At 34.4% G+C, this 18,366-nt stretch overlaps 1 protein-coding gene across 7 annotated transcripts in view; it reads left to right on the top strand.

The window, feature by feature from the left end:
* The window catches only part of Pot1 (protection of telomeres 1), a 58,389-nt gene that overhangs the window by 17,547 nt on the left and 22,476 nt on the right, over positions 1–18,366 (top strand). For all 7 annotated transcript variants that reach the window (XM_090333242.1, XM_090333241.1, XM_090333237.1 and 4 more), the window contains 5 exons: positions 480–594; positions 12,703–12,833; positions 14,238–14,528; positions 15,930–16,085; positions 18,006–18,175. In XM_090333242.1, coding sequence (XP_090189368.1) covers positions 480–594; positions 12,703–12,833; positions 14,238–14,528; positions 15,930–16,085; positions 18,006–18,175 — 863 coding nt within the window. The remainder of the gene's footprint in view (positions 1–479; positions 595–12,702; positions 12,834–14,237; positions 14,529–15,929; positions 16,086–18,005; positions 18,176–18,366) is intronic.

Here is an 18,366-nt window from a genome sequence, read left to right as displayed (position 1 = left end):
TTACAATGTCCCAACTAAATTATAAGTTACTTATGCATTTATAGGCTAGTGTGCCAGTTAGATCACTTGTAAATGCAAATATTTCTAAAGAAAAGTAGTTAGCTTATATTCTTAACTTATATTCCTTGCCTCGCCTGGGTCTTGCCTCGCCTCACTTGGGTCTTGCCTGGGTCTTCCCTTGCATTGCCTTGCCGTGCCTTGCCTGGGTCATGCATGGGACTTGTATGGGTCTTGCCCTGCCTGGGTCTTGCGTAGATCTGGCCTTGCCTGAGTCTTGCCTGGGTCTTGCCTGAATCTTGCCATTCCTGGGTCTTAATTTGGTCTTGCCTTACTTGCATTACTTTTTTCAGTTTATATGGTAAAACACTTAAAATAAGGTTTAAATACAGTTTTATAGATGATAATTAACATATATTATCAGAATATGATTCTAAAATTGTGGATTCTTAATGATGTAATTACTGTTTTTCATTATTTAGGTTCCAACATCAAGCTATATTTACACACCCCTGAATCAACTTAAGGGTGGTACAATTGTCAATGTCTACGGCGTAGTAAAATTCTTTAAGCCCCCATATTTGAGCAAAGGAACTGGTAAGTAGTAAAATATGGGATATTCTTATACGCTATAATTTCAGTGTTGGTTTCAGAAGCTCAGCTCTTTCTATGTTTTATAACAGAAGCCCAGTTGTGATTTCTAATTGCCAAACAACTATGATACATGTTCTATGGCTATTCAATGGTCTTTAGACTTTGTAGTCTGCTTTTTGACAAGAATACATTTTTAAAGAAGGATGCTAAGAAGCAACAGGAATGCATAAGAACTTATAATAAAATTTGTTGATTAAAGTATATGTATATATAAAGAAATACAGAATATTAAAATTCTGTAATATTTATATATGAAAATTGTGAATGAACAACTTAACTTGCATCTTAAGGAACTTGAAATGTGTACTCACAAAATAAATAGAAGAGAGGAAATGCTAATAATCAAGAGTAGAAATAAAAGGAATAGAGAATAGTAAAACCTTGGGTGGAAAAAAATCAATGAAACTAAAATTGACACATTTTTATTTAGATTAAGAAAAAAATCTTCTGAAAATCAGAAATAAAAGGGCAAATTAACAACTTTTGCTATTGAAACACAATAGATTCTAAGAGAAGGAATGATTTTCTTAAAGACTACCTATCCTGATTCATGAAGAAACAGAAAATATGAATAGACCTAGAACTAATAATGAGATTAACTCACTAATCAAAAACACCCCAAAAGAGAGAAAAGCCCAAGACCAGATGGCTTCACTGAAAAATTCTGCCAAATATTTAAAGAAGAATTAATGCCAGTCCTTCTCAAACTCTTCCAAAAAACTGAAAAGTAGGGAACTCTTCCAAACTCATTTTATGATTCCAGCATTAACCTGGTACCAAAATGAAAGACTACAAAGTTAAAAGCTATACACCAGTATCGTGTGTGAATGTAAATATAAATGTCTTCAATATTACATCAGCAAAGTAAATTCAACTGCATGTTATAACCATTCTATAGGTTGATTATTTTTTCACTATTTATTTGTTTTACTTGACAGAAGCTTTTTACTTTGACCTAGTTCCAGTTACTTCCACTATTATCTAATGTTACTAAGATTTTGATATCATAAAAAAAATTGAACTACAAAATGGTGTAATTACTATAGAAAGAAAATTTAGGTTTCCTAAAAATATAATTACTTTTGATCCATCAGTCCCACTTTTACATATTTATCCAACAGAATGGAAATCAGGATCACAACATAACATAACATTTTTCACCATATATAGCTTATGAAAACATTTTAAATGCCCATAAAGGAAGGGATACATTAAATAAAAGGGGAGGGGAGCATATGCATTCAGTTTAATACTCTTCGGGTTTTAGAAGAAGTAAATCCTGTCATAGGACATCATGAATGAATCTTCATTGCAATATTGGAAATGAAATAAACAAGTCACAAATTTTAGAAATTTGTATTCGGAATCTACAGTGAATAGTCTCAGAAGAAAAAAATTGGTTGGTGCCAGGAGCCAAAGGAGAAAATAGAAGGTATTGTTAAGTGAATATAAACTTCCACTTATTCAATATTAAAAACATTTTAGAGACCTATTATATCTACTGTGCTTATGTAATACATTCTGCTATACTCTTAAAAGAATTAGTGGTAGAAGTCCTATGTAGATAGCAGTAAGACCTTGAATACAGATCTCAATGTTGCCAAAAAATGAAAAACAAAATGTGTTATAAAAGCAAACATCACCCCTCATGTTTCTCTGTGTGCACGTGCATGTGCTTGTGTCCATGTGTGTGTGCCTGTGCCTGTACTGGGACTTACACATTGGGCCTGAGTACTATCCTTTAGCTTTTTGCCAAGGTTGGCACTCCAACACTCAAGACAGTTTAACTTCCAGCTTTTTAGTTTTTATTTGGAGATAACTTGATCAACAAGAAGTGTACTCATTACCTTATTTATATAACTGTAACCCCTCTGTATATGACTTTTACAATAGGACTTTTCTACCCAGCCTGGCTCAGATTTCAACCTCCTCAGTAGTTAGGATTATCAATATGCGCCATCAGCTCCCAGCCAAACCTCTTATCTTTTATAGTCTCCCAACAAGAAGAAATTATATAATTTGAAATCAGTGCTGTGTAATGTTATTCCTGAATAGATTTTTTTTTTTTTTTTGCCAGTCCTGGGCTTGGGCTCAGGGCCTGAGCACTGTCCTTGGACTTTCTCAAAGCTAGAGCTCTACCACTTGAGCCACTTCCAGCTTTTTTCTATGTATGTGGTACCAAGGAATCGAACCTGGGTCTTCATGCATGCTAGGCAAGCACTTTAACCACTAGGCCAAACTCTCGGCCCCCTGAATAGATTTTTTTTAAAAAAAATTTTTTGTGGACCATGGGGCTTGAATTTGGCCTGGGTACTGTCCCTGAACTCTTCAGCTCAAGGCTCTGCCCTATCCCTAGGCCTGGGTGCTGTCCCTGAGCTCTTCAGCTCAAGGCTACCACCTTACCATTGAGCCAAGCCCCATTTCCCATTTTCTAGAGGTTAATTGGTGATAAGAGTCTCAGGTCCTTTTGTGTCCAGGCTGGCTTTTGTGTCCTCAGATCTCAGCCTCCTGAGGAGCTAGGATTACAGGCATGAGCCACTGCAGCCGGCTCCTGAAGTTTTTAAAGTAAAATTTAAAGTACATTATGCATATTTGTCTATGATAATATGAAGCTGTAAACAACAAGCACATTAAAATCCATGAATTTCAGTTTGTTTTAGGCAGAGCATACATGCTTCGCTTCAGTTTAATCTACTACAACAGAATTATATATTGATTATCATATACCTCATATAAATAACTTCATTATTTCTTTTTCTAAAAATTGTATTCTCAGGGTAACATATATAGGAGTTACAGTTATAGTCATCAGTTAGTGGGTACATTACTTCTTGAACATTGATACCTTTTTTCATGTTTGTCTCCCACTTCCTCTCCCTCACCCCCTCCCAACCACCTTGTTTTTCCCCTTCCCTTCCATATTTCAAATAAGCAAATAAATGTATACACAATATACCAGATAACAAAGTCAGATACAGCAACAACATGAGATAAACCATAAGGAAGAAAAAAGAAAAAGAAATAACTTCACATACTACATTAAGAACAACAATCACATAAACCTCTATTTCCATGTCCTGTAGTTCATTTTCCTTATCCTCCTCCTATATGTACATAGCTTTTAAGCTATTGAGATCTTCTGCTAGGAGAGTCCTAGATGTATACTAATTATTACAAATAAGGGAAACCTTGGAGCCTAAGTTTCTTTTTTTCCCAAGTCTTTCCATTTCCTCACAAATGAAGCGATGTCAATCTTCCTGATGGCAGCATAGAATTCCATAGTGTATAATACCACATCTTCTTGATCCAATCATCTACTGAGGGGCATCTGGGTTGATTCCATATCTTAGCTATGGTCAATAATGCAAAGAACATCATTGGGCTAGTAGCTTTAGTATGTCCTTGTTTCTGGACATTCAGGTACATGCCCAGTAGTGGGATTGCTGGATCATAAGGGAGCTCTATGTTTAGTCCTTTGAGGAATCACCATATTGCATTCCAAAGTGGTTAAACAACTTTACATCCCCACCAACAGTGTAGAAGTGTTTCCTTCTTGCTACTTCCATGCCAGCAACTATTGTTAGATTTCTTGATATTGGCCATTCCAACTGGAGTGAGGTGAGATTTGCATTTCTTTTATTGCCTGATATGTGGAGCATTTCTTCATGTGTTTATTCATCTTTCTTATTTCCTCTTCTAACATTATGCATCATTAAGAAAAGAAGATGCCGCCAGTGAAACTATGCTTTCTTTTCTTAAGAAGTTGCTAAAAATGTGTAACTGTGCGTTGTTGAAGAAATTCTCTTTCTGTATGGCATTCCAGGAGCCTGCTAGGATCACAGAAATGTTCTTGGGGAGTCCATGTTAGAGAATCATTGAATTCTAGTTATATATATATGTGAATTTTATTATTGACAAATAAGCTAGACATGTACTTTTGAGTAACTGTGGAATGGAAGGGAATCTTATTTTCATGTCTTCAACATATTTATGAATCTACAAGGTAAAAAGTTACTCTAAAGAACAAGATGAAGACTTTAAATCTTTAGACAAGTATGAAATAGACTCCAAGCCAAATTTGAAGGTGGTAAAAGGATATAGTATATGACAAACCCTCCTTTCTGTTGTTTGAGGAAAGGGAAACATTGAAGTTGAAGCAGATATGTTTTTGTTTAAATATATTATTTCTCAGATACTTTCATTTTTCTTTTTCCCTATCCATATATACCCCCTCTTGATCATACCATCTAGTCACTCACTTTGACTATCAAAGTGTTCCAGAAGCTTAGATGTTCTCTTTGGGGATTAATATAACAGTGTGATCAGAATTACTGTGATCCTCTTCCCATTGTCAGCTTTACATGAGCATGACTGACCTGCCACACAGGTCAGTCTTATTATTTCTTGTTATTGAAATAGATATATGCAGTCCAAATTAAAATGCAAATAATCAGAGGCAAATTAAAGTGATAATACAGAATAATAGCTGTTCTTTTAAAAGAAAACATTGATGAATTTATTTTTTTGAATTACTAGTACTAGCGCCATGCTGTCTTCTGATGTGTTATTAAATCCTGGGTAAAAATGAAAATCCTGGGGAACTATAGTATTTATTATATACATATGTGTACATAGATATTCATATGTATCTTACATTTCTATCAAATGAGTAGTTGAATCCAGTCCCTTGTTAAAAGAAAATTGATGGCTAATAATGAACCATCTGTTTTTGCAATGATAATATGTTTCTTTGTTTTTTCTGAGATGGTAAATGAAAATGAATGCCATCAATCTTATCTGAACACAAAAATTGAAAGTTTAAAAATTAATCTTTCAGACATAGCAAGACTTCTCCATTGTTAACATGATAGTATGATTTTAAAACTATCCATCTTACAGTTTTAGTTACACTTACATTTTTATTTCTATTGACAGAACTCATCCTTCAACAGGAGTAAATGTTGCAAGAGATTCAGGTTCAGGAAAGGACTACCTTCATTCATATTACTATAGAAAAGTACTAGAATGAGTGTATAGGTGTACTACATGGCTGTGTTTTTTCATGTTGCATAAACCAGTAAGTCATGAACATGGCAGCACAGTCTCAACTATATATGCAGTTACCTAACTGGGTCAATAGAGAAAAGTTCCCACTATGCAGTGCACATTTTGATTTTATAGTCTATTATAGTTCATTACCTAGAATCTAAAAATAATGCTTTATAAACGTTAAATTTAATATGGTAGAGGCAGGTACCATTTGACATATTTAATTAACACTTTTCTGGAAGACATCCTTGTCATTCCAGGTTGTGATGACCAGTACATATCATGGTATCTAATTTCTAGATACTTCCTCCACATGATAGCAAACACATTATTTCTCAGGCTTTATGTTAAGTCATGGACGATGAATAATTTTTGTTCTTTTTCAAGTCTCTTTGTCCTGTGTTAAAAAAAATGTACTGTACTTAAGATTCTAACATTTTTAATTGTGATAAGACTTATTATGAAAACTGAGAAAGAATCTCTAAAGATTCTATAATTAAGACACCATTATATCGTCAGTTTGAGTCATCGGGGGTACATAATGGGATCTCTTTTAGAGAGAAAAGGCCGTTGCCTAAGGATTTTAGAAATTTTGTAGCAATGATGTTGCTTGAAAATGTCACTTTTTAGTTCATGCTTTTTGAGTGCACATTTTAAAGCTCCCTTATGACTTCAACAATAGTTTTAGTTCAGACAGGCAATATTTTCTGTTTCTCAACAGCCAAGAGAAATTATTTTGGTGCTGCTGAGTGAGGTGAGACACTTCTCAGATGTTTGGTTGTCTTACCTTAAGAAATGGCACCATCTAGGCCCTTGCTCATTGTCACTTTTTGACCCAAGGATTTGCAAAGAACGTAGCTTCTACTTTTCAGTGAGCTCACACTCTGTTTCATACATTTTCTACCTGGAAAATGGAGTTGCAGAAAAAAAAATAAAATTATCTGTTGCTGCATATTGGTGTTTTACTCTATTGGCAGGAGTTTCTTCTTTACTGAAACTTGAAACTTCTGTTTGACTTTCTGTACACATCATCACTCTGAATTTTTTCTTTGGTCAGTCATGGGACTTGAACTCTGGGCCTGGGCACTGCCCCTGAGCTCTTCAGTTCAAGGCTCCCACACTGCCCTTTGAACCACAGCACCACTTAGCCACTTCCATTTCCTGGTGGTTAAATGGAGTCTCATGACTTTCGTGCCCGGGCTGGGGTTGGCTTTGAACTGCAATCCTCAGATCTGTCTCCTGAGTAGCTAGGATTACAGATGTGAGCTACCACGCCTGGCTTCTCTGACTTTTAAGATCGTTTCCTCTAGCAGATTACTAGCTTAAGGATTTAGACATTAGCCCCTATGTTTTACCAGTTTATAATTGAACAGTTTTTAAATTTTCTAAATTAGTACCATTTCTCATTTTTTTCTTAAAACTGTAGTGCATTCTTTTTATTCACTTTAAGATGTTTTAGTAAGCATGTTTAACATTGCTCTATATCTGTTGTCTATAGGGATTAAGGGACAGACTGAGTTTTGAAAGAAGACTTGTATTTCCTTTAGCGGGGATTACATAAAGCATACAAGGCTGAGGTACTATGCTGTATTTAAAGGAACAAATAAAAGATTCCTGGAGTGAAATGGAGACGTAAATGCCCAGAGAAAAGGCTTCTAAAAGACCTGCAATTTGAGCAGTTTTTAAGAATAAATTGAATCTTGATGGATGAGGAAGAAGAGACCAAGAGTCTATAGTTGAGAAATAGCAGCAAAATTTGTCAGGCTTTATAATAAAAAAGTCAAATTTTCAGTTTCAAAGTCAACTCATAGATAAGTTGGACTGAGTATAATTTGAAACACTGGAATTTCTGCAGTATATTTAAATGTAATTTTGTGCCCTTATAGCAGATTTTTCAGTCCTTGTTATTAAGGATCTGAGATATTTTGGAGAATTAGGCTTTGTTTAAATTCTAGGCAAAAGTAAAAATTAATATATGTATTTAATTAGTGGGTTTACATATTTAATTTAAAATATAATATAGAATTTTTACTTGTAAAAAAAAATAAGATTGTAGCATATAATATGCCCCTGGTTCAATGATTTGCCTATATAGCTTCTACTTTAATAAATCTTTAGTACTCTTATGTACCTGTATATCAGTGAGACAGTGTTGCTTACATACTGACTGTTCTAAAAGAAAAAACAAAACTGTTACATATTTTAAAAAATGAAGCAACAACTTTCATGGAGGAATTTTTGTTTATTATATAATTTATTTGTGCCTGCTTCTTTGACTAAGGACCTAGCTTAGATAACTTCCAGATTTTCCTTATAATGGAGCTGTAAGGTAATTTACACTTAATCATATTGAGGAAATTATGTGAATTGCTGAAGATTGCAGAGCAGAGACTAATTTATCATTTGTTATATTTTCTAGATTCCTATCAGGCTATGCAAAGTATTGCCAAAGAGTTAAATTAGTTAAAATATTTTGTCAGCAATATTAGTATGAAGCATTACAAAATCATTAAGGTCAATATTTTATCAGCAGTTTTATACAAGTATATCATAGAGATTACACTAGTTAGATTATGGAGGAATGCTGATATACCACTTTCTACCTACACTTTCTATATTCCTTGATATCAGCTATTGAAAAAAATAGATTACCTCTAGTTTTTTGTTTCTATTTGAGAAAGAATGTGAAAGAAAGCATAATCAAAGAAATACTTATGTTATGAAATATTTACTGAAAATTGTACATTTGCTGTGTGTTTGGAGGGATCAGTGTTGAGCACTTAACTTCCTTAGAAAGACTGAATCAAATAAAACTTAACAGTAACAAAGGAGAACTTTCTTTGTCCTAAGTTTTAAGTGAGATACCAAATCTTTTGAGCCCTTTTGCTCCACTAGAGTTTTCTTATTTTGTCTTCTTGACATTCTGTTTCATAAATAAGATAAGACAGGTTAATCATTTTCCACCTTCCATCTTCTCAGAAACTTTTTTGTGCTTCCCAAGTAAATTTTTATTTCAGGACCAGATCATGCTAGCTGTAAGATTCTTCTCTAGGATGTTGATGACACTATATTTAAAGGAGATTAATGGAGATTTCAGTGAAAATTCACAATGAAATTCCTGGGTAATCTTTTAAATCTGAATGCCTCATTTTAAATACCAAGTTAGCATGCCAATCTAACTGGCACTATGTCATGGTGTAATTGTTTGGGACATCAGATATAGTTTAGACGGATTGTAAGATCCTTTGTAATTTTGTTTGAAGAAAGGGTGTAAGGAGCAGTAGTGGAATGCTGGCAAGGCTGCTAGTGCTTAGATAGCACTTGAGTGTAGCCCTGAACCATGCAAGGCACTGTTTGATGCATTGCCACATGTAATCACTTATTGAATTATAAGAACCATCCTAGGAGGTGAATACTGTTGTCCTCATTTGACAGATGAGGAAACCAAGGCACAGAGTGCCCAAATGATTTCCACTGTCTACCACAGGCTTCAGAGGAGAAGTTTTACAAGTACCATATATTTGTTATAGGTAATGAGATGCATTGATTTTGTAATGATGTTTGATCAACTAAAATGATCTTTAAATGATGAAAAAACTTAATACTAAACCGGAAGCCTTTTCTTGCTTCAGCTTTAACATTCTTCAGAAATCTGTTATGTTTACTTGTCTGAAAAAATATCTCTGGTGTCTTATACACCATTTATCATTACATCTGATATAGATAATTTATTTTAGTAACACATGGGTAACCTGCCTACGGGTAAGTTATTTAAATTAGAAACTCCCTTAACCATCTTCTTCCAATCCCAAAAGCCTTGTGATTTGATGCTTTGTCATCCTGAACTCTCACAATTAGGGACTGCTCAGTGCCTTAGGAACTGTTTACTTCTCCCAGAAGTGAAACTGTATTAGAAATAATGCATTTGGAGAGTTTTGTTTGTTCCTAAATCTTTTTGATTATCTATGGAAACTTAAGTTGAAGGCTTTGGAATGATAGTAAGCTGGCAGCAGCCTAGATTTGGCTCTGGGTTTTAGTTTACCAATTCCTGATTTACAGCACTCCCGTTTCTTTTTTCCACTAACAGTTCAGTTGATTTTTCTCTAAATGATTTCACAATTACACATAGGTCTTTATCATTCCACTAGAGTTTAACTGTTTTTCAGGCCAAACTCCTTTTTCTTTTTTTTTCTTGATTGGTCTTGGCTCTTGAACTCTGGGCCTGGGCATTGCCCCTGAGCTCTTCGGCTCAAGGCTACCACCCTACCCCTTGAGTCATAGTGCCAGTTCCTTGATTCTATTATTATTATTATTATTATTATTATTATTATTATTTACTGTTATTGTAAAGGTGATGTACAGAGGACAGAAGGGTTGGAGTTACCTAAGTCAAAAAGAGGTGGCTTAGTTTTTGAACACTGTCACCCCTTCCCTCACTTTCTCCTAATTCTCTCCCATACAAGTTAATAGGGTTCATTTTCAGTGAGTGTTCAGTGAGTATCTCCTGCATTCATTCATCATTTCTCTGCTCTGCCTTACCTTCCCAAAGACAGATGAAGAACATATAACATAAAAGGAAAAGAGAAGAAAAACAGCAAAAAAGAGTGGGGGAAGAAAACCTCTGTTTCCATTTCCTGGAGCTCATTTTGATAAATACTCTTCTATAATAGCATATCGCTATTGAGCCTTTGTGATCTTCTCCTAAGAATATCCTCCTTTGGTCTCTATGTAAATGTTTAGAGACCTGTATACATTTTTTTTCTTTTTTAAAAATTGTATTTTATTGTTGGGGTGATGTACAGAGGGGTTACAGTTACATTCATCAGGTAGTGGGTGCATTACTTGAATATTGTTACCCCTTCCCATGTTTTTCTCCCAATTTCCCTCCCCCCCTTCTCCCACTCATCTTCTTTTGCCCTTACCTTCCCATTTTCAAATACACCAAGGACCAAAGTTAAATATAGTAACAACATGAGATAAACCCTGAACCTCCACCATCTTCCCAGAATCTCCTCTAGACCTGTGTAAATTTATCATGTCCAAAAATGTTTTTTTTTCTTTTACCATCTGGTTATGTGTAGATTTATAAGTATATTCTAGTTACCACAAATGAGGGAATCTGTGCAACCTATATTTCTTTGAGTCAGGGTTACTTCCCTTATATAATTTTTTTCGTCTTTCCATTTCGTTATGAATGGCACAATATCATTCTGATGGATGAGTCAAATTCTTTTCTTTTTTTTTTTTGTCAGTCATGGGACTTGAACTCTGGACCTGGGCATTGTCCTTGAGCTCTTCAGCTCATGGCTACCTCCCTACTCCTTAAGCTACAACACCACTTCCAGTTTTCTAGAGGTTAATTGGAGATGAGTCTTATGGTCATTAGTGTGCAAACCAGGATCCTCAGACCTCAAATCAGCACTTGAATGATGTATCTCAAGCTCCAAGAAAAACAAAAACAAACCAAATTCCTTTTTGATTCTTACTCTTGAAAAAAGAAAGATTATAGAAAGAGGCACATTTCATAGCAATGAATTATAACAGAACTTTTTGTGATGATGTCTTTGGTGTCTGTTTATTTAAAATAAATAAATAGATACAATTTTGTTTTAAAGTTCATTATAGTTTAATTCTTCATTAATAAACACTTTCAAGACAAATACATGAAATAATGCATATATATGATATAGTTGAGGCACACTATAATTTTACTTGTTTATTAGCTAACCTGGCCTCATTCACAATGAAAAGAGTATAATTTTATTTCCTCATCTTTTGTGTTTGCAAAAATATGCAGTCTGGTAACATTTGAGTTGAACATGCTAGAGTTTAGATATCTTACCTGCCATTTACTTTTGTATGTATGTATGTATGTATGTATTTATTTTGGGTCATGGGGCTTGAACTGGACCTGGGAGCTGTCCCTGAGCTCACTTCCTATTTTTTAGAGGTTAATTAGAGATAAGAGTCTCAGGTCCTTTTGTGCCATGGCTGGCTTTGAACCTTGATTCTCTGATCTCAGCCTCCTGGTTAGCTAGGATTATAGGCATGAGCCACCACACCTGGCTACCTGCCTTTTTAAGAAATTAAATTATCTTATTTCAAAAGCTAGACCCCAAAACATCTTACTAATATAAATAAGTACTTAAGTAAAGTACTTTGTTACAAGAAAATCAGTTGGGGGAAATTGTATTAACAACTGGTTAACAGATATTGAGGCTTTATTGTATGTTAAACAATTTGTATACCTTGACTTTTTTTTTTGGTCGGTCATAGAGCTTGAACTCTGGACCTGGGCATTGTCCCAGTGCTCTTCAGCTCAAGGCCAGTACTCTACCACTTGAGCCAGAGCATCACTTCCAGTTTTCTGGTGATTAATTTGAGAAAAGAATCTCACAGACTTTTGGGGCCTGGAGTTTGGCCTAGTGGTTAAAGTGCTTGCCTAGCATGCACGAAGACCTGGGTTCGATTCCTTGGTACCACATACATAGAAAAAAGCCAGAAGTGGTGCTGAGGCTCAAGTGGTAGAGCTCTAACCTTAAGAAAGTCCAAGGACAGTGCTCAGGCCCTGAGCTGAAGCCCAGGACTGGCACAAAAAAAAAAAAAGAATCTCACAGACTTTTGTGCCTGGGCTAGCTTTGAAATGTGAGCCTTGGATTTCAGCCTCCTAAGTAGCTAGCATTACAGGTGTGAGCCAGTGGCACCCATCTGCCTTGAATTCTTAAGACACTTGTATACATCATATGTTCATCTGCTTCATAAGCTGCAAATTTTAAAGTAATATAAAAAGTTATTCTCTCTCCAGAATACTTAAGTATATTTTTATTTTACATTTATAAGCATTCTAAAGTTGATTTGGCTAAAAAATTAATTTGTGAACATTTTTTTCTAGGCTTCCTTAAAACAGGAAAAATAACACTTGTGTAAGATTGTGAAATAAGCAAATTTTTATTTTACCAGATGCATTGAAATACTAAGATTAATTGTCTTTATGTTTTCTAGATTATTGTTCAGTTGTAACAATTGTGGATCAGACAAATGTAAAGCTCACTTGCCTGCTCTTTAGCGGAAACTATGAAGCCCTTCCAGTAATTTATAAAATTGGAGACATTGTCCGTTTCCACAGGCTGAAGGTACAGTTCATACTTGCAGAACTTTTGTATTTGTTGGTAGAAACTTTTATATTGTTCAGGAGAGCTAGCTAACAGTAATTATAGTTGCACTGTATTGTATCAGGAGGTAAGAAATGTAAGTAGTATCTAACCTCAAATTTATAATGGGATACTTCTTCATTCAAATTAATAGCCTGTTCTCTTTGCCTAGAAGTGTAATCAATGTTCTCATTAAGACTAGTTCTATTCTTTCTTTTCACTTACAGATCTAAATTGATGATATAAAGGTTTTCCATATGAAATTTGATCAAAGACAGGAACAATAAGCTCATAACTGTTCTGTGGTTAATTTTTTCAGACAGAGGTCTTGCTATGTGTCCTCAACATCTTCAGCCCAAGCAGTACCCCTACTTCAGCCCCCAAGTACCTGAAACTATAATTCTATCATTACTACTGTCATATATTATTTCACCTGTGTTTGTACTTCATTTTGCTTTTATACTGAGATTAGATTCCCTGTTTTTTTGACATTCCCCCAAATTTTGATTTATTCAAGTTTTTTTATTATTAGAGTTATATTAGGAGTTACAGTTACATTTGTAAGGTACTTCTTGAACATTGTTACCCCTTCCCATGTTTTTCTCCCACTTTCCCTCCTAAGTTGTAAAGTTCATTTCCAACATATTGTCTTTTGAATATCACTGCTACACTCGTTTATCCTTTGGCCTTTGTCTTATCATCTTGTTTTATCTCTTCCCTTCCCTGATTCAAATAAACAAATAAATGTATATACAATGCAGATCATATAATGTGACATAACCATATTGCTTACATAGCTTTTGTTTATTTTCATTGCTAAATATGCTATTGTAACAATGCATCATTATATATATTTATATTGTTTTTTAATATTAGGTAGCTTGCAAATTGTAGATGTTAAGAGTGCAAAGAACAATCTATTTATATGCAATTTACTGAATATAAGTGTATGTATACGTACAAATTTCAGTCATTAGGCTTTGTGAGTTACGGTGCTAGAGCCTGAGATATGCTTATGCTCACCTGAGTTTCCAGAATGCTTGTTATTAATTTATACTCCCACCAACCAGTGAAGAGAAGTTCACTTGTTCCACATTCTCCAACTCCTGGTATTTTCTATATTGATGTTTTTATAATGTGTGTTAATATCTCATTGTGCTTTTGGATTGAATTCCCCTGAAAATTTATAAATTTGGGAACCTTTTCAAATTCTAAAACATAGTGTTCAGAAACATAAAATACTGTATTTTGTTCGTGTAAAGAATTAATTACTTTGCTAATTACATTTGAGAAACATTTTAAATCTCAACTTTCTATATTTTGAAGTTTGGGTAACAGTAAATTATTTTGCCTGTATCTGTTTTGTACTGTATCCCACTTTCTTAGATCCAGGTCTATAAAATGGAGCCTCAGGGCATCAACACTTCTGGGTTTGCATCTCTGACATTTGAGGGAACTTTGGGAGCTCCTGTCATACCACGTACTTCCAACAAGTGCTATAGCTTCACAGTGGGGGACCACAAAATGGTAGAAGCATTGCGAGTTTGGGCATCTACACATATTTCCCCTTCTTCAACCTTAGTACAGCTGTGTGATGTTCAGCCAATGCAGTATTTTGACCTGACTTGTCAGCTATTGGGCAAAGCAGAAGTGGATGGAACATCATTTCTTCTCAAGGTACATTTGAAAACAGACTTGTTTCCTTTTTGTTTTGTTTTCACTGTACTTGTGTGTGTGAAAATTTCTGCCTTCCTGTCAAGATCAATTGCTTTATCACTTTACTCACTTTTCTCGATTCACTGATGTTGAGTTTCCCTCATAAGTAGTCCATGGATAGTTTCCAAATGTTTGTTACTCTAATCATCTTTAAATCAGTCAAGAAATTTGAAAAAGTTGAGAATGTGTGCTCTTGTTTCCAAATGTGTTTGACATACCAGCGTAGAATTTATTTCCTTTTCTAGCACGATTTTCTTTTTTTATTTTTTATTGTCAGGGTAATGTATAGAGGGGTTACAGTTAGATTCACCAGGTAGTAGGCAATACCCACGATTTTCATTCTTTTATATTTTTTAAATTTTATTGTCAGAGTGATGAACAGAGGGGTTACAGTAACATACATAGGGCGGCTGAGTACATTTCTTGTTAGACATTGTGACTCCCTCCTTAAAAACTGGCAGAAACATTTCTATCTACACCTTTCTATAATATTTTCCTAATAGAAACCAAGGGAAAAAGTGAACATATAGGATACATTTACAACATAAAGTTAAAAGTATTCTACAAAGTTTCTTGGTAGGCTCTTTTTCCAAAATGGTGATTACTGATTTATTTTTTGTAGTTCTGGGGCTTGAACTACATATGACATGCCAGGCAAGCACTTCTTACCAATAAGCTACATCTCTAATCCTTGAATCATTTATATTGAATTCACCCAATTAAGATTGCTCCTATAAACTTAGTTTATTCTCTTCATAAAATAATATGAATCCATTAAAAAGCATACTTTAGAATAATATTTAAGTCTTCTGATAAAGTACTTAGTAGTACATTAAAAAAAAGTGAAAAAACAGGGCCGGGAGTTTGGCCTGGTGGTAGAGTGCTTGTCTAGCATGCACGAAGACCTGGGTTTGATTCCTTGGTACCACATATATAGAAAAAGCCAGAAGTGGTGCTTAGGCTCAAGTGATAGAGCTGTAGCCTTGAGAAGGCCTGAGGGCAGTGCTCAGGCCCTGAGTTCAAGCCCAAGACTGGCAAAAAAAAAAAAAAGTGAAAAAATAAAAGCAGTTTATATAAAAACACTTTAAAGCATATATTATATATGTGAACAAGTGAAAAATGATAAGGTCAGTGGATTCATACTTGGGGTTCAGCACTGACTTTTCTACATTCTTCATTTTCCTTGTTACCTATAGGTCATATTTAGTCTTTGCACAAGTAGAAAATAAAGCATATCACATTTAAATATTATAGATATTTGAGGGCACTTATTCATTCTAAGTAGTTTTATTAAAAAGTAAAATGGTTTCCTATCTTTTTTCCATAAAGATAGTTAAGTTTGTGGTCTCCTCTTTGTGGCAGGTGTGGGATGGCAAGAAGACACCTTTTCCATCTTGGAGAGTCTTGATACAGGCCCATGCTCTTGAGGGTGACTTAAATCAAATACATCGTCTCCAGACACTGACAATAGACATTTTAGTCTATGATAACCATGTTCAAGTGGCGAAATCCCTGAAGGTGATATCAAATAACAATGTGCACAGTTACTGCTTTTGTGTGTATGTATGTATGTGTGCGTGTGTGTCTGTGTGGGGTTGTGTGTATATGTGTATATGTATTTTTAAAATTTTTGGTCATTTAATATATTTTGGTCCAAATGTTTTTGTGACAAAAAATTAAAGATTAGAAATTAACTTGAAGTTTATTTTCCTTGAATTTTACACTATAAAATGGGTTGTATAAAATATGGAATTGACTTTTTAAAATTAGAAGTCTTTTCTGAATATCATAAATATATGTAATTGTACTGTGATAACAGTAAAGAAAAATACTGCCATTTAAATACTGCTTGAAAGTGATTTTTTTTTTTTTTTTTTTTTTTTTTTTTTTTGCCAGGCCTGGCCTTGAGCTCAGGGCCTGAGCACTGTCCTTGGACTTTCTCAAGCTAGAGCTCTACCACTTGAGCCTCAGCACCACTTCCAGCTTTTTTTTTTCTATGTATGTGGTACCGAGGAATTGAACCCCGGTCTTCGTGCATGCTAGGCACGCATTCTACCACTAGGCCAAACTCCCGGCCCAGAAAGTAATAAATTTTTAAATCTGTTAATCAGTGTCTTAAAATTAGGTGGTGACTTTGTACTAGAGTACAATGTACTAACGTACTTCTAATGTATACTGTAAATGTAGATGTGTATGTACTGTATACTTTGTAGAATTTTCTTACTGTTTGTGGAAAATGTTATACCTCTATATAAAATACCCTTCAGATGTTTAGTTCTTATTAGTAACACAAATTGTGGGAGTATTTTTTCTTTATTTTTGTGTGTCTTATTTGGGACTATCCTTATCAAATAATGGCATCATAAATAATCACAATATTACTAGTATTTGGTAGACACTTTCCATGTGCTTATCACTATTCTATTGGAGAAATGCTGTCACCATTCCATTTTACAGAAGAAAGAGTGAGACATTCAGACATTCAATGAATTCTCTTAAGATTCTAGTTAGCTGGTGCAAATAATGACTGGAGCTGTCCTGTTCCCAGTTATGTTTTATGTATTTCAAGGAAATGAGCTTCTGTATCTTCTAGCGTACTTAAACAAAATGAAAAGAATATTGTAAAAGTTGAAATCTACAATTCCATGCCCTGTTTCTGTTTATACATTGAAAGTCCAAGTGGAGAAAGTATTTCTGCTTCCATATTGTATCACAAATCAACTCTCAAAAATCACTGAGGCTAGGGAACAGGATGATATAATTATACTTTCTTGTCTTTTATAAGTGTGTGTGTGTGTGTGTGTGTGTGTGTGTGTGTGTGTGTGTGTGTATGGGTATGCACAGGCTTACATGGACAAACTCTTAGAGCAAAGTGAAAAATGTCTTTAAAGGGAATAGTGAAATTATAAAATACAATGTAAAAGCTTCTATTTTATAGTCTAAATTGCTTATTAAATAGTCATTCCCAAAACATTTTATATAAATATGAACACACAAACTGACAGTTCAAATTTTGCCTAAAAGCTGGACAATATTTTGAATAGCCAGTTTTATTCTGGTACAGTTTTATTTTTAATAATTGTAAAACATGCCTAGTCATAATCACATATTGAAGTAGACTTTTAGATCTATAAGCTATGGGTTTGTTTCTGTTTTGAAATATTCCATTATTGACAAAACTTTTACAACATTGAATTTTTATAATAGATCATTGGGTACATTTCATAACGCATTCAGCCCAGTTTTTAAAAATACAATACTGCCTCCAGAAGGAATTTCTGATAATAGCAATTTTTTCATCTTCATAGTTTGTCTATAGAAGTAAGTAACATTTCTTTAAATTTTATTTAACAATGAAACATAGTAATAAAGAAGTAATAATCCCTCATGCACTCACCATTTAAACCTATTTGTAAATAATAAATGCTTTGCTTTTAGATTGGAAACTTTCTCAGAATCTATAGCCTCCATACCAAGCTCCAGTCAGTGAATTTGGCGACCCAGCCTTCATCCTTAAGCCTAGAGTTTCACCTCCATGGAGGTACCAGCTATGGCCGGGGAATCAGGATCTTGCCAGAAAGCAACTCTGATGTGGAACAGCTGAAAAAGTAAGCATTTTATGTACCTACATAGAAACTTCAAATAGAGTATTCATTAAACTAACTTCCAGGTAATACTGTTTTTTCTATAAAATACTTTCCCATTGTCTATCCCATGAAATACTCAGACTTGTTCAGTTTGTAGCCTTTCATTGTCTCACTGTTCTACTTGTGTCTTTATAAACTCCAGTTTTTCATTT

Source organism: Megascapheus bottae, chromosome 5, assembly GCF_031878675.1.
Source record: "Megascapheus bottae isolate mThoBot1 chromosome 5, mThoBot2.hap1, whole genome shotgun sequence".
Taxonomy (NCBI): Eukaryota; Metazoa; Chordata; class Mammalia; order Rodentia; family Geomyidae; genus Megascapheus; species Megascapheus bottae.
This window is presented reverse-complemented; position numbering and strand designations above follow the sequence as displayed.